General features: G+C 40.8%; 1 protein-coding gene across 2 annotated transcripts in view; it reads left to right on the plus strand.

The window, feature by feature from the left end:
- Positions 1-22068, plus strand: part of SLC12A2 (solute carrier family 12 member 2) — a 93748-nt gene that overhangs the window by 26209 nt on the left and 45471 nt on the right. For both annotated transcript variants that reach the window (XM_075541488.1, XM_075541489.1), the window contains exons 2-9: positions 3623-3742; positions 5457-5532; positions 5710-5805; positions 13366-13505; positions 16769-16879; positions 17825-17933; positions 21047-21174; positions 21269-21353. In XM_075541488.1, coding sequence (XP_075397603.1) covers positions 3623-3742; positions 5457-5532; positions 5710-5805; positions 13366-13505; positions 16769-16879; positions 17825-17933; positions 21047-21174; positions 21269-21353 — 865 coding nt within the window. The remainder of the gene's footprint in view (positions 1-3622; positions 3743-5456; positions 5533-5709; positions 5806-13365; positions 13506-16768; positions 16880-17824; positions 17934-21046; positions 21175-21268; positions 21354-22068) is intronic.

Below are 22068 nucleotides of genomic sequence, written 5' to 3' on the forward strand. Positions count from 1 at the left end.
GCTCCTCCAGGGCCTGGACCCTCTTAAAGATTGGATGTCTGAGGTATGTGAGATGAAGTCTTGCCATCCTTGTTTCCAAGGAGCATTTAGATTGTGCCTTTCCCATGAGAGATTTTCTCCTTCTTGGAAGTCCACTGTATTTAAATATTTTTTCCCCAGCATCATAATTCAAATACATACCATATATATTCGAGTAGAAGCCCACCCGAATATCAGCCGAGACGTCTAATTTTACCACAACCACTGCCTAAAAATGTGCTGAAAAACTCAGCTTATGCACAAGTATGTATGGTAAATTCTTCTCTAGACTTCCTTATTCACTGTCTAGTTTCCATATGCATATGAAATGATTGAAGATATGTTGGCTTGGGTCAGATACTCTTTAATTCCAAAATAACATCCTCTTTAGCGTTCTTTTAATATACATGAAAAATTCCTCTGTATTGCGTAGTATGGAAATTATATTGTGATTTTTCAGGATATATAGTATTTTAGAGGTATTCATGAATTTAACCAAAGAACATTAAATATCCTAGAGTGAAAACTAAAGGGTTCTGTCAATGTTTATTAAATTAACAGTCAACTATAGTTTGACTTAATCTGTTGAGTTGAACAATCGAGTCACCAATCCCAATGTGGAGTGATTTTTATATTCTATTGTATTGTCCCTTGAGTCTCCGCTATATGGACCACATCCCACAGTGGAAATCAGGCTGGGAGTGAGCTGCTCTGGTGATTGAGCAACACACTCAGATTGTTATTTTTAATGGTTATTGGCACTCATATTCTTACCAGATTCCAAGGAGAACAATAGTCAGGCACATCTATTGGAATGAGTGACAGGTACAGCTTGCTATGTAGGAAGAGAGGAGACAAGTTTACCAACAGCAGTCACTTCATAAAGGGAAACATGGCCAGCACATTCATCCTTACGTACTCGAGTGAAAAGGACATCTTACAGAAACATACAAATTTGATTGGTTCATAATAATCGTATGGAGAAACAAGTCCTGTTCATCAGCTGATGAAGGATAAACATAGTATGCCTGTACAATGAAATACTATCCAGCATAAAGGTGAAGTACGCGCTGACACATGCGACAAGCAGGATGAAACAATGCATCTGTGTACTGAAAGCAGCTGCATACATAAGGCCACGTGCTATGTTTCCGTTTATATGAATGTCCAGAGTAGACCAGTCCAAAGAGACAATTGGTAGTTACCGATGGCTGGGTGATAACGTTCCTCAGATACGATACCAAGAGAGACCAGCCCTGCAAAAGGACGTCATGCGAGGTGAAGTCTGCCATTGACTTGATGCCGGCTCATAAACCCTGTAGGACAGGATAGAACTGTCCCTGTGGGTTTCTGAGACTATCCCTTTACGGGAGTAGAAAGCCTTGTCTTTCTCCTGCTAGTAAAAGTGCCAGGAATTCACTCATACGAAGTGTACAACTACTGGTACAATTGAGAACATTTTCATATCCCACAAAGAACCTCCATGCCATTAGTAGTCACACTCCCTGGTCCTAACCACTGTACTTTTAGGGGCCGTCTAGGTGGATCCGGCTCATAGCATCCCTGTGAACAACAAAATGAAACACCACCTTGTCCTGGACCATTATCACAATTGTTATGTTTGAGCCCATGGTTGTGGCCACTGTGTCAGTCTAAGGGGCTTCTTCTTTTTAGCTCTCCATTAGGATTTGATTTTCTTTTTAATTGTATGCATTGCTAGCAGAAGTGGCTCTGATGTCATAAATGATTAGACAATCAGCTGCTAGTCAAAAGGTAGGCCATTTAAACCCGTCTGGTGGCTCCATGAAGAGCCCTGATTAATGGTCACCATTGGGCTGCTGGTCAAAACCACCAGCTGCTCAGTGGGAGAAAGAGGAGGCATTCCACTCCTATAAAGAATTAACAGTCTTAGAAACCGACAGGGACAGTTTTCCCCTGTCCCAGAGGGTCTCAGGGAGTCAGCGTTGACTTGATGAGGGTCCTATCCAGTCCCTGTGAGTTGGGATTGACTTCATGGCACGGAGTGCGGGTGTATTGGGAGAGTGGCTCCGTGGGAGAAAAGCCTGGCAATCTGCAGTCATACAGATGACAGGCAGGAAAACCCGATGGGGGAAGTTCAGTACCACATCGAGTCACTGAGTTGAAACTGTCTGTGACAACTTCCAGCACCATCAATCAAAAGTGGTTAGCGGGAAAGCTCTTGGCAGAGTCTGAATGACTCCGTTTCTATATATTTCACAGTTGAGGTTATAGGTATGTTTATTAATGTAAACATTGAGTATTTGGACCACATTCAAACCACCAACCTTTCACTTCTTTTAAAATCCCATGCTGTTGAATTCATTCTGATTCATTAAGCTATCCATATGGCCCATTTGTTACAAAGTTCAACTTCAGACATAGGGCTTTCTTGGCTGTAATGGGTGTAGAGATATATTGCTAGGCCTTTCTTCTGTGCTGCTGGGTGGGTTTGAACCATCAACATTTTGGTTAGTAGTCAAGTACAAACCACTTGTATCATCTAGGTGTGATTTACAGGTTTAGATAATGATTATTTACTTGATGTTTTTTGTATTGGAGGAAAGAGAATTATTGCTGTGTATAGTGGTTTGCATTTTCGCAACTAGTATTTTTCTTCTTAGTTGTTTTTAAGTTCCTGTTGTTGCTGAACAAGACATTATTATAATGTCTTTTTATATTCAGAGAGTTGGTGGTCGGACTGAATTGATCCAGGATTCACAAACAAACTGCTTGCTTTCTTTCAGACCTGCCCAACACAAATCTAGGGTGAAGTGGAATCTAGGAACAGGTTTCTGATAGATATAGATGCCCTTTTTGCTCACTTTGGATTTCTGCCAGCGGATTTAATCAGAAACTTCTGGACTTGTGAATGATAAGGCTGAATCTGAGGACCTGTGTAGGAAAGGAAAGAACTGTGAGCAGTGGTGACTCAGGAGCCCTGGAAGCACAGAGTAGGCATTGATTTCTCTGGTTACTGAAAGGTTGACAGTTCAAACCAACCAGCCACATCTCAGAAATTTTATCACTGAGAATTAACTCAATGCCGTTCTGCCTGTGATTAAGTGGGTACAGATAAAGGACAAGTAGAGAGAGGACTTAAGAATGAATGATTGGGATTCCGCTGTCGTGGACTGCAGAGCAGAAACATCACTAGTGAAGAAGAGAAGTGTTAAGTTGTGAACACTGGCATTTCAGATGTGGGGAGGGTGACAGCTAGGTCAAGTGAAGTTTTAGTTGGAAAGTAGGTAACATATCAGAAGAGTTCTGACCTTGCTAGTCTCAAAGAGGAAACAGTTTTCATTGTGTCCCCCGGTCATATTTTAATTAACATTTGAAACTATTCAAACAAGTTTGTTATGGTGAGATTATAATATTTTTAAAAATCTCAATATTATTATAAGTCTTCTTCTACTTTGATGCTTTATTTTTTGCTCATGTAAAAATACTCTATTGAATATCTACCTCTGTTGTCCTAAATATGGCTAAGTGTATGTTTGTTTTACTCGTTTGTTATATTTGTTTAATCAGGCACCTTTATTTTAAATCATTCTTATCCATAATTTTCAATTCCTTTTATAACTAGGAACCTTTTGAAGATGGTTTTGCTAATGGAGAAGAAAGTACTCCAACCAGAGATGCTGTGGTCACATACGCAGCAGAAAGTAAAGGAGTTGTGAAGTTTGGCTGGATCAAGGGTGTATTAGTAAGTATACGTATACTTGAGTGTGGATGGAGAATTATGTCATTTCTACTAATAAAGTCGCCTTAATTGTCTCATCAGTTCTTGGGTGACTGCTTTTTGGGATGTCTTATCTGAGTGTTTCAGAGGATCAGCTAACAACTTGTACCTCATTTTCTTCTGGATTTTAAATATAAGAGTAATAATATTTTTATTAACTGACTTACGCTTGATGAAATGTTGGCCTACAACCACAAGGTAGCAATTCTAGCTCACTAGGCACTCCCTGGGCGAAAGATGAGGCTGTCTCTTGTAGTAGATTTGCCGTCTCCGAAACTCTTAAGTAATAGTGTCAGAATTGACTTGATGACTATGAGCTTATTTTATTGTTGATTTTCAGTACTTGATTACTTTTATAACTTAGTGCATTTTTGTGATTTGTTAGTGTTAGGTGCCATATTTATTGAAGTGATAGGATCACATAAATCAAACAAGCTGATCAGAGGAAAGAAGTGAAATATACCTGCCCTCTTCCTGCCACCCCCTGGTCACTAGGAAAAAAGTGACTGGAAATTAATAGGTAATAGAATGAAGGAGGTTTTGCCGCCCCCACGCCCCTTAAGTGTTAAGGTCACCTCACTTCATTAGATAGATTTAAATGATTAAGATGCAGATTTACGTCTGTGTGTTTACATAGGCACTAAACTGATTCCTAAACCAAACCATTGAATTGATGCTGGCTCATAGCAGCCTGTATAGGTCAAGTTAGAGCAGCCCTGGTGAGTTTCTGAGACTGACTGTTTGCAGGAGTAGAAAGTCCTGTCTTTCTCCCTCGGAGCTGCTGCTGGTTTTGAACTTACGACTTAGCAGCCCAATGTGTAACCAGTACACCACTGCGGCTCCTACTGAACTAATTAGGGTAAATTGACTCTTATTGGAAATATTTGAGTTGGGTAGTAACCTTTTAGGGTAGAAGCATGAAGAATAGTCTCACTTCTATTAATAATTTATTGCTTAATGAGTTGGGTGAAAAGTCCCAGGCAGCTCTATTACATTAAAAGTATTATAGATGGCTTATGTTTTATGTATGCTCACTCTGAATAAAAGTTAAAAGAAATTTGGAAAGTTGTCTCACAAGTGGCTTAATTTAAATATATATATATATATATACATATATAAATATGTAGAATTTTACATTGACACTTATGTAATTATAAACCTAAACTTGTAGAAATTATGTAGAATGAGGATGTTATAAAGGCATAAAAACCTAATTTAAACAGATAAATGTGAACATGAGCCACTTTATTTTACAGTTGACGTATTAAAATATTTCTTACATTTTTCATGTTCTATTGTGTCCTTTCATGTATTTGGGTGTGGGTGATGGATGTTTGGGTGAATGGATAGTTTGCACTCGTGCGTATGTGTCTATACTTATATACCACATATACTCGTGTATGAGCTGAGTTTTTCAGCACATTTTTAATGCAGTTTTAGTGGTAAAATTAGGTTGTCTCAGCTGATATTTGAGTATATACTGTATGTATATGTGAGTTATATTAGCTCATTTTTAAGCTCTCACTAAGCCCTTTAAAGCTTTAATGGTGGTTTGGCAGTTAGATTTAAAGTTCTTTTGTAATTTCAAACACCTATCCAATTTTGGCTAGCATTTACAACTGTATTGTGTTTGAACGCTTTCCTTCATATTTGACCTAGCCTCGTGTTTTCCTTCTAGGTGCGATGCATGTTAAATATTTGGGGTGTGATGCTCTTTATTAGATTGTCATGGATTGTGGGTCAAGCTGGAATAGGTAAGTGAGATTAAGTACTGCTTCACAATTCTGATTTGATTTTTAGAGCACAGAACCAAAATAAAATAATTTATAAGTTGTAAAGTAAACAGTACACTTGGACAGACCGAGTCTAGATATGGCAGTTTTAAATAGTAGTGTAAGTATCCTTAACATCTCTTTCCTCTCTCCCGGAAGGTCTGTCGGTCCTTGTCATAATGATGGCCACTGTGGTGACGACGATCACAGGGTTATCTACTTCAGCCATAGCTACTAATGGATTTGTGCGAGGAGGTAAATTTAACCTTTCTCCTTTTAGCAGAAAAGTGCTATTTAATACATTGAGATTTCAATCTTATGTTTCATTATTCTTTTTACTTTAAATGGAAGCAAAATGTCTTGTCCATATAGGTAAGTAAATCACTACTGAGGACTTTCAAACTAGTGTATTGATTAAACAATTTTATTGATCCATGCACATGCATATGTATGCATTGAATTGTTTAGGGGCTCAACGTGTCAGACAGCCGGATTGGAGATTTCAGTTGTTTTTTCTACTAGGCCCTTCCCAAGCTTCTACCTGGAACCAGTAGTTCACATCCTGCATTTGGCTAACAGTTCACATCCTGCATGTGGTAACCTCTTGTCTCTGTGGTTGACCCGTTTGTACATGAAGGGAAATTCAGTTTTGTAGAGATCGAAAACCTTCCTCTTACTCTAACAACTTGTATGAATTTCATCTGGGACTCTGCTTCTCTTACTAGCTCTTGTCCTTGGGTAAACTGAGACCTCTCATAGTAATAATCTGTGAAATCCACCTTGTGAGACAGTAGACTATCCAGGGAGAGAACCCATGACCCAGGCCAGTGGCCTCAGGACTCCGTACAGGAAGGAGATTTCCTGTCCGAATCCACTATTCCTGGAGGAAGTGACTGCCAGCCCTTCTAAAATCGCCCCAGGGACCATCTGATGGAAGAGGCTGCTTGTTCCTTCTAGCCATCTGCCTCAACTGTTTCTTGAAGATCCCTCTTTGGCATGCAAATGTAGGTTCTGCTTTTGCTGCATCAGACATTTAGAAAGAGGAAGGAGCCAGTGGAACTTTGCACCTTCTCCATTGTCATCTTTTGTCTTAGGCATCAAAGGATCTAGATCTTAGGTTATTTGGCCTAGACCCCATTTTCAGGAGAAAAAAAAAAGTACTCTGTGACACCCTGACCATTAAAACTTTGTTACTGTAGCCCATAATCCAGGATAAAGAGTAGATTTTGATTTTGCTGTACCCCCTCCATTCCCCAATCATTCCAGTGCCCCTTTAGGACAGCATCACCCTGATACTGGGCAAGACTGATCTAGATCATGAAAGCCCTGGGGAAGCCGGTAGCTCATATCAGTGATTATGACTGCTGAACATACATCACTTTTTGCAGTATTTGTATGTGTCTATGGATCTGGATTTACTGGCGTATAAGATGCTTGTTTGCACAAAAGAGTTCAACAGACAACACTGAGAGGTTCACTTTTTTGCTTGTATACTCGGTGCCCAATGCTTCATTTGTGTCTACCACCACTGGGTCATTGTAAATTTGGCATGGCTCGAAGAGGATCTGACCTCTGACTTCATGAGGGAGTGAGAATCACCCAGCAGCATCAGTCCAAGGTTGATTCCTGTGAAGCAAGGTCAGACTTACCTCCACTCTTCAACCGTTCTGTCAGTTCTAACACTAACATTGCCTACCACGGCACTCTGCTTTGATTGTTGCACAACTCAGAACACATTCTCCAGAACTCCCAGACCATACCCAAAGTTCACTGGAGTTTATTGGGGAAGTAACAGGTTAGAATTCAGAATGAACTCAATACAGTTCTTTCAGTCTGGAATGCTTCTTGTCAGCCATCCCCACAAGCATACCTTTCATGGCCCCTTGGTCCATTGGGCCAGCTAGACCTGAACACTGCTAGGTCAGTGTTAGTACCTCATCGCTGCCGAAACCTCCTGCTCAAAGCTACTCTTTCTTTCACCCACTGTGCTGTCTCTCTGGGTCCTGGTTCTACTGCCTGAGGCCACGGGATCCTGCTGCTACTACTGCTCGTCATCTCTAATGGCCTTTCCAGGGTTACTGTCCTCTCTGTCCTGCGTCCAGCATGGGTCCTACATCCATCTCTTCTTGATGAAAGTGATGCCTTTCCACCTCTGAGATGACTCAGTCAAAGGAGATGAACAGTTGTCTTGTTAGGGTTCCATGTACATTATTTTCAGTCTCACCCCTACACGTATGCCTTACTTGCATTATTTTCACTGTCAGTGGGTTGATTCTAGCACACAATGACCCTATAGAACAGAATAGAACTACCCCACGGCTGAAAATCGTTTTTTTTAATCATTTTTTTGGGAGCTCATACAACACTTAGCACCATCCATTCATGCATTGTGTCTAGCACATTTGTACATTTGTTGGCCATCATCATTCTCAAAACATTTTCTTTCTACTTGAGCCCTTGGTATCAGCTCATTTTCCCCTCCCTGACCCTCTTCTTTACGAACCATTGATAATTTATAAATTATTTTTTTCATGTCTTAACACTGTCCAATGTCTCCCTTCACCAACTTTTCTGTTGTCCATCCCCCAGGGAGGAGTTTATATGTACATCACTGATTGGTTCCCTCTTTCTCTCCCACCTTCCCCTTCCCCTCTTGGTATCGCTACTCTCATTATTGGTCCTGAGGGGTTACTGTCCTAGATTCCCTGTGTTTCCAGCTCTTATCTGTACCAGTGTGCATGCTCTTCTGGTCTACCCGGATTTGTAGGGTAGAACTGGGATCAGGATAGTGTGGGGGAGGAAGCATTAAAGAACTAGAGGAAAGTTGTATGTTTCATCGTTGCTATACTGCACTGTGACTGGCTCATCTTCTCCCTGCGACCCTTACAGATGGGCTTTGATTCTCCACCCTGCACACCCACCCCCCCCATTCACAATGATAAGATTTTTTGTTCTTTGATGCCCGATACCTGATCCTATCAAAACCTCATGATCACACAGACTGGTATGCTTCTTCCATGTGGGCTTTATTGCTTCTCAGCTCGATGGCCCCTATTTATCTAAAAGCCTTTAAGACCCCCAACACTATATCTTTTGATAGCTGGGCACCAACAGCTTTCTTCATCACATTTGCTTTTGTACCTGCTTTGTCTTTGGTGATCGTGTGGGGAAGGTGAGCATCATGGAATGCCAGTTTAATAGAACAAAGTGTTCTTGCATTGAGGGAGTGCTTGAGTAGAGGCCCAATGTCCATCTGCTACCTTAATACTTAACCTATAAATATATTTACATATGTACATGCCTATGTTTAAACCTCTGTAAATGCCCTTTGCGTCCTAGTTCTTTCCTTTATTTCCTTTTACTTTCCTCTTGTCCCACTATCATGTTCAGCCTTCATTTGGGTTTCAGCAATTCCTCTCAGTTACATTGTCCTTGGTCAAGTCCTACCGGGCCTCCTACACCCTTCTCACCATTGATTTTGGATCACTTGTTGTTCTCTTGTCCCTGAGTTTGTTAACGCCCATTTCCTTTCCCTTGCCTCCCCCCTCTCCCATATCCTCCTGGATATGTTGGTCCCCTTGTTTTCTCCTTCAGATTGTTTATCCCACCTGTCTTATTTAGATAAACCTGTGGAGATAATATGCACAAATAACAAGATATAACAAAGCAACGAACAACAAAAAAGCAAGGGCAAAAAATAAGAAAAGCCTGTAAATAGTTCAAGGTCTGTTTGTTGACCTTTAGGAGTGTTTTCTGGTCAAGTCTGATGGGGTGCCATGCTTTGACCCCAAAGTCTATTTTTGGTATTCCCTGGGGATTTTGTTGCTCTGTTCCCCTTGCAGTTCTGTTATACAACCTTAGTGTTTTGCTTCAGTGTGGTGGGGTCAGATCGGTCCCACTTCCCACACTGTCTCCAATGTTGTGCCCCCCATGAGGGACATTGTGTCTTGTAGTGGGACCAGCTCGGTGGTCCTCTTTGCTTTGACTGTGCTCAGTGGGAATATCGTCTTCAGGGCTTGGTGGGCCAGCATGAGTTCTTCTCTCTTCCTCTCACTTCATTTGCTCCGTGTGCTCTGATCAGGCTGAAAATTTTTACAGGAGCAGAAACCTCCTCTTTTTTCTAGCTGCTGGACTGGTATCTCTGAATGCTGAATGCAGTTAGGTTAACAGCCAAACTCTTGACCCATCACACTAGCAAACAAACAAAAGTGAAAGTTAAGAGCAGTGAGGCATGAAGCCAATGGCAGCCCAAATCCTGGACTGTTTTGCATGTAAATTCACTCTTAGTGAAGGTGTGAAGTAGTGATTCCCCAAATAGGTGACACCACTCCCTGCGGGGAGCTGGGCCTGGGAGAAATAGAGACCTATACTTTATCCTGGGTTATGTGGTGTGGTACAAAATTGCCAGGGGGATTCTGAAACTGGTGTTGGATCAGGATGGACAAGACAACGAAAGGTCAGAGTGAGTCTTAGGACGGGAGTGAGCTATACTGGGGCTCTGGTAGCCATGGGGGCCATATGGGTTCTGGGTGGAGGTTGGGGATTAGGGCTCTCTTGGGATGGGGGGCTCTCCTGGGAAGGGGAAATGAAGAACAGGCCCCTGTGCTATGCCATGGGTGCTGGAGGCTGGGATTGAATTGTGCGGGGTGAGCTGGGCAGAGTGCTGAGGAGCCGGGGATCTAGCACAACTCAGTGCGAAGTGGCAGCAGATACCAGCACCCCTGGGGTTGCTGCAGGGGGGTGGAGGAGTGGGGACACACGGAGACCTACAAGCATCAATGCTGTCAATCAACTCTGATGAGAGCAGGCAACCTCAAAAAAAAAAAATTTCCAGGGGATGCTCGGTAATTTTTATTTATTTTTTCTGAAAAGGTGTAAGCCCAATAAGTGTGGGAACCTGTGGTATAGATTTTTAGGATTGTGACCTGAAAAATGTTTTGTTTTTCAGTCTTAGTGATAGTTTTTAGGAGAAAAGATTGAGCCTGTACTCCTTTCAGCGGTTAACAGCCTTAGAAACCTGCCGGGGATGTCTGCCCACTCCTAGAGGGCTGCCCTATGTCGGAATCAGCTGGATGGCGGTGAACTTAGAGTTTGGTTTATTGTTAACTATCACTCTGCCAAAGGAATGAAACTTGTAGAAAAAAACAAAAATAAATTGTTTTCAAATCATTAACTTAAAGCAAGTACCACAAATACTAACTGTGTGTGAGCCTTTGTTAGATGGTATTCGTTTTTCTGCCTCGGTTGATAACTTTGGAGACTTTTACAGAACAAATAAGCTGCATCACAAATAGTCACTGTCATCTGTGTTTATTAATGAGACATTCTGTGAATGTTTTTTTCTTTTATCTCCTCTGGATTTACCCTGGAAACCTTGTGGCGTAGTGGGTTAAGCAGTAGACTGCTAACCACAGCTTGGCACGCACGCCACCCCCTACCCACATCTTCACCACAGACAGATGAGGTCTGCTCCTATGAAGAAGTCTAGTCTGGGGAACCCTGTGAGCAGTTCTTTTCGGTTCTAGAGGGTTACTGTTAGTTGGGATTGACTCAATGACTGTAAGTTTGGCTTATTTTTGGTATCACATGTGGGAGAAAACTTGATAGCTGATGTCAGCTTGGTCCACACACTTGACCCCATAAACCGTGGAAACAAATGCTGCTTGGTCCAGCACCGTGCCACGACTGAATGCAGATCAGACCATTGCAATCTATGGATTGATTCCATTGACTAATCAATCACCAGGCCTTTTTTCTAGCTTTCCTTATTTTGGAAGTTCCGCTGAAACCTCTTCATCATGACAGCACACAAACTTCTGACAATGGATGGAGCATGGTCTAGGAATCTGACACTCATGGGATTCCTATAAGGCAGAATCCATCCAATGGAAACTGTCTTTTTGAGGACTGAATGCAAGGGGTGGGGGTGGAATATTTCCTGAACAAAGTTTAGTTGAATGTACAGACCAATACTCATTCAAATAGCAACTCAGCCTGTATAAAATTGAAAGACAGGGAGGGAGTTTGAAAACCTAGAGGTAATATAAGCCCTGTTATTCTGTTTATTAAGATAGAGTTTTCAATATTATTTGTATTTTAGGCTGCAAGCAATTGTGGAGCACTTTCTTTGTGATAGGCACTGTGTTGTCCACATCAGACAGGCCTCATGGAGCTTATGTTCTAGATGATCATAACAGCTGTTATTGTTTTGAAACCTAACTTGTAGGCATGATTCTGTCCATTTATCTGTCTTCCATGTACCCTTGTGTCCCCTATTTGCTTTGGGGCCATGTTACCTTGTTGATCCCTCGTAGGTGTTCTTATTTGTGTTGTTGCTATGGGCCATCAGATTGGTTTCAACTTACAGCAACTTGATGTACAAGAGAACAAAATGCCACCTGGTCCTGCCCCATCCTCACAACTGTTCTATGTTTGAGCCCGTTGTGGGCATTCACTGTGCCATCTTGTCGAGGACTTCCCTCTTTTTGCTGTTTACCAACCACGATGTGCTTCTGCAGGGACTGATCTCTTCTCACAACCTTGACAACGGACTTGAGACAACCGCTCCCCAGCCTTGCTTTGAAGGAGCATTCAGATCTATTTGTTCTTTAGGTAGATGATGGACTTGGATTATTCTTTGCCAGCACCATAATTCAGACGCATTGATTCTTCTTCAGTCTTCCTTATTCATTGTCCAATTTTCACATGCACATGAGGGTATTGAAAATACCATGGCTTGGGTAAGGGCACCTTAGTCCTCAAAATAAGCAACTTTCCTTTCAACTCTTTACAAAGGTCTTGTGTAGCAGATTCATCCAGCACAATGTGTTCTTTGATCTCTTGACTACTATTTCCATGATCATTGTGGATCCAAGCAAGTCGAAATCTTGGTAACTACAGTCTTTTCTACTTTTATCACAATTTCACCTGCTGGTCCAGTTGTGAGGATTTTGATCTTTATATTGAGTTGTGCTTAGGAAGACTACCATCCTTGATCTTCAAGTTCTCTTTACTTTCAGCAAAATGGTTGTGTTTTCCACATAGCCTATAGTAATCTTGTGTGTTGAGTTTTCCTGACACTATAACCCTTTTTTATCTGCCAAACTATTGTTTTTTCAATGGCCTCATATGCGTGTGAAAGTTGGAAATGAGTAAGGAAGACTGAAGATAAATATTTGAATTATGGTGCTGGTGAAGAATATTTAAAGTACTATGGACTTCTGAAGAAACAAACAAACATCTGTCTTGGAAAAAGTACAGGCAGAGTGTTCCTTAAGGCAATCCTTACAGATTGCGACACTAAGTCTCAAGTACTTTGGACATATTGGGAGAGGCCAGTTGCTAAAAAAGATATGTTTGGTAAAGAAGAAGGGTAGTAAAAAGGGGAAAACCCTGGAGGTGATGGATTGACACAAGGCCTGCATAAATGGTCTCAAGCTATGATCAGAAGTGACTGGACAGGCACCTAGCTACAACAGCCTTGATATCTATAATATGATGGAGGAAGGCGATTATCTGTTTCCCACTTTAAGATTTAGAGGAGAAGTTGGGACTTAAATAACAAGGTGATCTTAAAAATGGGGGAAATTCCTGGATGGCGCGATCTTCATGAGTAAACTAGTTTTAAAGTGTTGCTTGGGGCATTTTCTTTCTGCAAATAGACCCAGTCACTTACTTGTCTCATAGTTTAACTGCTGTCCTTTTTATAGGAATGTACTTTGTGATCTGTTTTGTGGAATTAAGCATTTCAAAATATGGTTGTTTATTGCTTTAAATCCTAATTTCATTATTCCCCTGCCCCCCCCTTTTTTTAAGGTGGAGCATATTATTTAATATCCAGAAGTCTAGGGCCAGAATTTGGTGGTGCAATTGGCCTTATCTTCGCTTTTGCTAATGCTGTTGCAGTTGCTATGTATGTGGTTGGATTTGCAGAAACGGTGGTGGAGTTGCTTAAGGTAATTCACTTTGCTCTGAGTCCTTCATTTACTAATTTTAATTGGCGACGACTACCTAGCACTCACTTTTTTAGAAACATGATAAACAGTGATGTACAAGAAATTGTACTCTAAGACATTTAGTTTGGGAATATAGAGACACCTCCCTCCCCCAAAAAAGGGGGTGGGGGAAATAGGAGAAGTCGGTACCATGAGTGGTCTTTGCAACAAAGTGGGGAAAGCAGGTAGCGACTATTGTGGGTGTGGGGTGTTGGAGCATCCCGGGGAGGGCTCCCTGAGGAAGAGTCTAGATACTAGCAGACATTAGAATGGGAAAGTAAAGGGAACAAAATTCTGGAAGTGATAGAATTTAAAGTATTAAGGAAACCAAGTATTTCGATATGGCTGAATCATAAAGCAGCAAGATGAAATTCAGAAGAGTCTGGTTCAGAGTTTGAGTTTGTTTCTATGCTGTTTTCACCATAAAATTTCCTGAGTGTTATGTTGGGGACCACTAAAAGGTCAGATTTCGGCCCCAGAGAGACACCTGACCACAGAATAGAGAATAGATTTAAAAGGTTCACACAGGGAAAACATCGGTCAGTTAATAATTAATAGTGGTTGTCCTGCCTTTCCACACTACCCAGAGTAGGGTCCTTACGTTGTCCTGGTTCCCGCCATAACTTGAAAGGGAAACGTTCACGATGTGTGGAGCCCTTGACGTCCTACAGATGGAGGAGGAGGGTGTCCTCAGATTCCTGGCTGCAGGAGCCCTTTTAGGGGGCACCACCCTTGACTTCCAGGTGGAACAGTCCGTCTACAAAGGGAAAGTGACGGCATCTCCATCATAAACCTGGAGGACCTGGGAGAAGCTTATGTTGGCAGTACACACTGCTGTTGCCATGAAAAACCCTGCTGACGTCAGCATCATCTCCCAAGAATACCAGCCAGCCGTCAGTTTGTTCCTGCCACTGGAGCTACTCCAATCACTGGACCGTTCACTCCAGGAGCCTTCACTAACCAGATCCAGGCAGCCATGGCTTCTAGTGGTGACTGACCCCAGGGCTGACCACCAGCCCCTCACAGAGGCCTCTTACGTTTACTTGCCCACCATCGTTCTGTGTAACACACATTCTCCTCTGCGCTATGTGGGCATTGCTATCCCGTGTAACAACAAGGGAGCTCAGTGGGCCTGATGTGGATACTGGCCCAGGAAATTGTGCACATGCAGAGCACCATCTCCCGGAAATACTTGTGGGAGGTTATCTACAGAGACTTAGAGGAGATTCAAAAGGAAGAGCCGAAAGGCTGTGACCAAGGGAGAGTTTCAGGGTGAATGAACTGCTCCCGCGTCCGAGGTACTGTGGCTCAGCGTGAGGGGAAGACGGTGCCCTTGGTGCCGATCCAGCAACGCCCCACTGAAGGCTGGAACGCTTAGCCCACAATTGAAGACTGGTCTGCAGCTCCCACCGTTCACGCCACTGAGTGGTCTCAAGCTGTTCTCCCAGGACATCTACAAAACCGAAATAAGATTGATGGGAAATGAAGACAAATTTCTGTGAAAATGAAAAAGTCGTTGTCCTGAAGAGATGGTTGGCTTATGAAAACTGCCCAGCAGGGTTAGAAAGGAGTGGTTGAATGTTAGGAGTTATATAAACAAGTGGTTCGATTTGGGGATTGAATAAAGATGAACGTGTCCAATTTATCTGCAGATGCCCAACTTCAACATGCAGGTTCAAGTCCATGGCATTTATTGTAACACAGAGATTCTGGGAATTTAGTTTTCGATGAGCTAGCTTAAGGAACTAGAGTGGAACCTAGCCAAGGAGAGCAGTTGGCGTTCAGAAGAGAACACTCAGGAGAGAGAATCTCGTGTCATCGGGATGTCTGTCACTAAAGCAGGAGGAGTGAAGTAGGATTCCACATGATTAGATGAGACGAACGTCAGTCAGCCCGTTTGTTCAGGTTTGATTACCACGTGGTACATGCAACCCAAACCACCAACACGTTTTGTCCACTTGATAAAAACCTTGCAGGACAGAAATGAAGTGCCCCTTAGGATTCCAAGCCCCTGCTGGCATGCTCCACAAGGTGGACAGTTTGAAACCACCAGCCGCTTCTCAGGTGAAAGATGAGGCTTTCTGCTCCATTAAACAGTTACAGTCTCAGAAACTCTGCCTCTGTAAAGATTTGCAAGCTAACCTTTAAGAGCCCTGTCTAGAGCCTGAGTTATAATCATCTCAGTGGCGATTCATTTTATGATGTGTATTTCATACATATCTGTTTACTTGTATGATTAGAACATCACAATTCTTAACTATTTGGGAGCTAACAGAGCTTTTTAAAAAAGTAATTAAACTACAAATAATTTTTCTTATGGAATGAGAACAGTGTGGGGCAACAGCATGAAGGTGTGTTCATTTGTTTTCCTAAGGCAACATACAAGACACATTAAAAACATGAGTTCATTAATCACAGTAAATATAAAATATATTTCTACCATGTAGATTAAAAAAAATTCTGTCAGTACTACTTAGCTTTTATTTGCTTGTTACTTGGTCTACATTAACTACAAAACCAAAAGCAAACTCACTGCAATTGAGTCAATGCTGATACACAGAGACCCTGAGAACAGAATAAAATTACCCCTCTGGGTTTCTGAAGCTGCAACTTTCTACAGGAGCAGAAACATAGCTTTCTATCATAGCCTGGCTGCTAGGTTTGAATTGCTGACCCCTGTGGCTAGCAGCCCAGTGTGTAACCCACTATGTCACACGGGCACCTCCACCTTGTTTGACAGTGTTAACGTTCTATCATAACTTTACTGTCATCAGAAACTTGAATGCCACCTCAGTTGTTCGCTATTGTTGAGTTAGTTCCGACGCAAGAGCATCCGGATGCACGGTGGAACAAAACACTGCCCAGTCCTGTGCCACCCATGTAATTGTTCTCATGCTACTGCAGTGGTGTAGTAAGTAGGAGTTAACTCTATTAGTTTTGGATTTCACAATTTATTATTTTTAAGAAACCTTGGTGGCACAGTGGTTAAAGCACTAACTGCTAACTGGAAGGTTTGTGTTTCAAACCTACCAGCTGAGCCACTGGAGAACGTTGAGCATATCTGCTTCCACTACACCACCACGGCTTCATGGTTTTAGCTTATTCATTAAATAAGCATTTATTCAACTTCTGAATATATGATACTTTTATATCTCTCAAATGTTTCAAAAAATTAAAGAGTTTATGTAAACTAATAACTTATTTTTGTAATTTTTCCTTTTTAGGAACATTCCATACTTATGATAGATGAAATTAATGATATCCGAATTATTGGAGCCATTACCATTGTGTTGCTTCTGGGTATCTCGTTAGCTGGAATGGAATGGGAAGCAAAAGTAAGTGATGACGGGAATACCTGCAGTTATCTAGCATGTGAACTCACAGCTCTTGTTTTGGGAATGTTCTGAAGTCTAGTAGTGTTTTCAGATTCTTGTCATTTTTCACAGGAGTCTGTGTATTTGACAAGATAGGAATCCCGTTAAACACAGTACTTCCTAAATTTTGAACTTGCACTTCTCCACCCCAACCTTGATTTGTACTTACCTAAAAATGCTTAGGTTAGTATATTAGGTAGCCCAAATTAAACTCTTGGCTCTGTAATTTACTAAAAGGTCACTTTAAAAATAAACACAGGAAAATAAGCTGAGGCTAATCTTATTCCGTGCTATTGAAATACCAGAAGTTATCGGTATGAAAGCCAATGCCACCATTTCCAGAGAGGAAAACAAAATGCTGACGTCCTATGTTAATCTGTTAGAAAAGCCCCAGGGAACTGTTTCCATGTCTTTGAGTTAGAGCATGTTACAGCACTGCTCTTGTTTCCTGGAGATGCCCACACAGGTGCTATTTACTGAGGACTCCAGTCACTCTTCGGTGTTCCAGATCTACTTTTGTAGGTCATATAAGAGCCACATACATATTTATGAGCTTGATCCTATTTACCTCACCAGAAATTAAGGCAATCTGAAAGAATAGTTTTCCCGTGGATGTTACTCATTTAAAGACATATCCGTATACAATTAGATAATTTACATTCTTTTGTACAAATTAAGGACAGATAGAATCAGATTCCATACTGCCTGGGGTCTGATTAGCATATAAATAGTTCTTACCCTTAGAGATGGTATAGTTTTGCATGAGTGCTTTTTATTTCTAGCAGTGTCTTAACCTCAGGATAGTTCTTTCATTGCATGAGGCCTGGGGAAGTTGGAGTCTCTTGAAATTAGATTAATGTATAGACACAAATAATTGATTTCCATTTTTATTGTTTAAAATTCCAGGCTCAAATTGTTCTTTTGGTGATTCTACTACTTGCTATTGCTGATTTCATCATAGGAACATTTATCCCATTGGATAGCAAGAAACCCAAAGGTTTCTTTGGCTATAAATGTAAGTAAAAAAGAGTTTTTTTTTAAAGATGCATATTTTATTCCATAGTATTCAAGTGAAGTTAATCTTGTTACTATTGAAATTTCAGAAGTCATGATTACCAAAGTTTGGTTTGGTTTTTCAGTTTTATGTGTATATAACACACTCGCTTACCATTTGAACAGTTTCAACCAGCGACCTTAATTACATTCACTGTAGTGAGTCACCCTCACTGTCATGTTCCCAGAGGGGGTTCGTTTTCTCAAACAAACTTTAAGCAATAACTTCCATTCCTTGGTAACCACAAATAAACTTGGTCTCTATATGTTTGCTTGTTACAAATAATTTATATAAGTAAAATCATTGAATGTTTGTCCCGTTTATGTTAATTAACTGGGTACAACATTTTCAAGATTGAAGGGTGTTGTAGCATGCTTCAGAATTCATTGCTCTGTATTGCTGAATAATACTGCATAATTTTTGAGTGGTGCCATGTCGGGTAAATATTGAACTGCCAGCCGTAAGGTTGCTAGCTCAAACCCACCAGCCTCTCTACAGAAAAACATGGAGGCCAGCGGCTCTGGTAAAGATTTTACAGCTTCAACCAGCATGTGTGATCGTGAACGGGCAGAGGAGACCAGGTCTCAAACAACAAAGGCAGGCGGGAGGGGGGAATCACACCACCGTGAATGAGGGGGAGTGTGTGATGGGGATCCAATGCCCATCTGTAGACAACTGGACATCCCTTCAGAGGGGTAGTGGGGAGGAGATGAGTCACTCAGGGTTCAGTGTAGCAACAATGAAACTGAAAACCTTCCTCTAGTTCTTGAACGCTTCCTCCCCTCCCAATTATCATGACCCCAATTCTACCTGCGGACCTGGTTATACCAGAGGATGTACAGTGGTGCAGTAGGGATCTGGAAACAGGAAATCTAGGACAGATGAACCCCTCAGAACCAGTGGTGGGAGTGGCGACACCTGGAGGGAAGGGGGTTTAGTTTTACAGCTTCAGAAACCCTATATAGTGTTGTTAATTGAATGAGAATTTATTTGATTGTAGCAGCTAATAATGAATAAGCCAAATTTTCCTTTTTATCAGTTAATGGACAGTGGAGGTACCAAAACATTTGTAATTAAATACATTTAGTTCATTTAAAATATTTTTGTGATACCACCTGCCTAAACTCTGTAACCATTTAATTTTGCTTCCTTTATGTATGCTATAGAATTAAAGGAAAAATCACTCACTTGCTTTGTTCACTTTTCAATTGTAATAATATAAGGTGATAGGCCTAAACTATACATTTTTTAATTTGAGCTCATCAGTCTCATTTGAGTTTGTTGATCTCATTTCCCCACTCATTAACAGTCTGGCCTTTATTTACTTTCTCAAAACGGCTAAACATTTTCATATCCCAGAGCCTTTAACTGCTTCCCACGATCAGTTATATGGCTAATTATAGCTCACTATTGTCTCTGTTTACATACCATCTTTTTAGTTCTGTTTCTCTATAGCATAAGTTAACTTCTCCCCCTTATATTTTTTATAAAACCTCATTTCCATCATCAGTGTGTTTAACTGTCAACTGTTACTTATTGTGTGACTCCCGAATGAGACTTGGTATTCCATGAAGGCAAGAGCAGTGTTAACATTGTGTCTGAGTTCTTTGAGGAGTCCTGTATCTGTGGTAAAGGACCTGCACACACCAGGTGCTCAATATGGAATAAGGCTGTCAGTTGATTGAATAAGTCTGCCTTTCAGAATAGATTCAAATGTTTAGATTCAAACTGTAAGACTCCTTGAAGCAGTGCTTTATTGCACAAATGGAAAGGATGTTTGCCTCAAGTGCTGTAGTTAAATCATCTGGCAGCCTGATGAATATCCTTAAAAATCAAGTAGGTCACCACTTGGAAAACTGATAATAATGGAAAATACTGCAAATTGGATAATAATACATATAAATAGTACTGTAAGTTGGAAGTGCTGCAGAAAATCAGTTTCCACATGAAAGTATTGTCTTTTTTTCCTGCCTCTTTTCTTCTTTGGCCTCGGAGATTAACAGATTACTAGTGCTTTGATTTACACTTAGACTAGAGATATTATTTGTTATAAGTAGTTAAAACATAATTAGTCATACAAAATAAAGGATGGGACCCTGGAACACGGTGTTCCATTAGAAAATTCCAAACTCAACAATTACTCCAAACTTGCTGCCTGGAGTCCTTGCCATCTAATGGTGGCCCTGTAGCACAGGGTCGAACTGCCCCTGTGAGTTTCTGAGACGGAAACTCCACCGGAAGCCCTGGCTTTCTCCTACTGAGAGGCTAGTTGCAGGGGTCCTCAGACTCCGAGAGCCACCTGCGGCCCGCCGAGGACATGGATCCGGCCCTCTGGGTGTTTTTGCCACCGCTGCTGACTCATCCCGGGCCCATAGGAATTTGTTCATAGTATTTTTTTTAAAAAACCTATAGTCTGGCACTCCAACGGTCTGAGGGACAGTGAATTGACCCATTTAAAAAGTTTGAGGACCCCTGGTCTAGTAGTTTGAAACTACAAGGCAAACACATAACCACTACACCACCAGGGATCCTGCAGTTACTCTAAAGCAGACCCCAAACAATTACTGAAGACGGGACAATTGAAAACTTAACAATCAGAATTCAACTGTAGAGAATGCTGAGAGGTGAAGTTTTCACTCATGTCCCTAAATTGTGTGTGTAGAAACTCAAATAGGCACCTAATTTGCTGTGTAAACTTTCACTAAAAAATGATAAGATATAAGAGGGCTTCAAAATACTTTTGGAGAAATTCCATTATCTTTTCATTCCATTTTGCCATGAACTTTCTGAACACTGTTTGTATTATTTGTTTAAGTATAACATGTCAAAACTGTAGGGTAGGACCCAGATCAGATGGTCATTTTGGTGATTAACTCTTTCCTCCTGCAGGAAAAACCCAACATAGTACTTGGTTGTTATATTTACTCCAAGGTAATTATGAATCCTACAGAAAGGGCTGGTAACTAACAGAAGAGCAGTTGTACTTCATCTCTACCAACCCGGTACTCTGAACCCGAGTGATTATGTTCTAAGCCTGCTGGTAACTGACTCCTAAAACACATTGTTCTCTACAGCAGAAATATTTTCTGAGAACTTCGGGCCAGATTTTCGAGAGGAAGAGACTTTCTTTTCTGTGTTTGCCATCTTTTTTCCTGCTGCAACTGGTATTCTGGCTGGAGCGAATATCTCAGGTGATCTTGCAGTAAGTATTGAGAAACACTGTGCCGAGATGGGCAAATACAGTCTGTGGATACTTCTTTCTCGAGATAGATTAACACATTTTTCTTATCTTTTAGGATCCTCAGTCAGCCATACCCAAAGGAACCCTTTTGGCCATTTTAATTACTACAGTGGTCTACGTAGGAATTGCAGTGTCTGTAGGTAAATAACCTTAGGCTTGTCTTACATCTTTCAGCACTGTCATGATATACATTACTATAGAATTTTACTTTCATGGAGTGTGAGTATTCAGAAACAATTCAGAAACAATTCAATTAAAAGTAATATGGAATGACCAAAATTATAATCTCCCCTCCCCCCCAAAAAAAGTAGAAAACCACCAAATACCTTTGCTTGGCCCCAAGAAATTTTACTAAATATATTAAACTAGAGGATTATGTAAAAATAATACCTGAAAAATCTTAAAATCTCACTGAACTAGATTTTTAGAAAGCATAACATATATAAATTCATTTACTGTTATTTGTACATTTCTGAGTATTTTGTTTGTGGTGATTATATCTTCATTTACCTTCATTAAATGAAAATTGTTCCAACATCATTTAGCACATTTATTTTTCTTACCATGGCAAACATGGATTTGAATAGTACTAAGTTGAATTTTAAATCTTTCTGTCTTCTCTGACGTGGCTTTAAAACCATTTAAATGCATTCACAGACTCACAGTATTTAAAGTTGAAGCTCAGAGACTTGTGAACGATCATTGACAGTTCTATAGAGTTGTTTTGATGATAAGATGAATTTAAGAACTATAAATAAATGAAACTTTAAAAACTTATTTACTATAAAATAGATTCTTTAATTGAAATAAATATTTCCACCCAGAAATCTTTGCTGTAAATATTGAATAACTATC

Source organism: Tenrec ecaudatus, chromosome 2 (genome assembly GCF_050624435.1).
Source record: "Tenrec ecaudatus isolate mTenEca1 chromosome 2, mTenEca1.hap1, whole genome shotgun sequence".
In the NCBI taxonomy this organism is placed as follows: domain Eukaryota; kingdom Metazoa; phylum Chordata; class Mammalia; order Afrosoricida; family Tenrecidae; genus Tenrec; species Tenrec ecaudatus.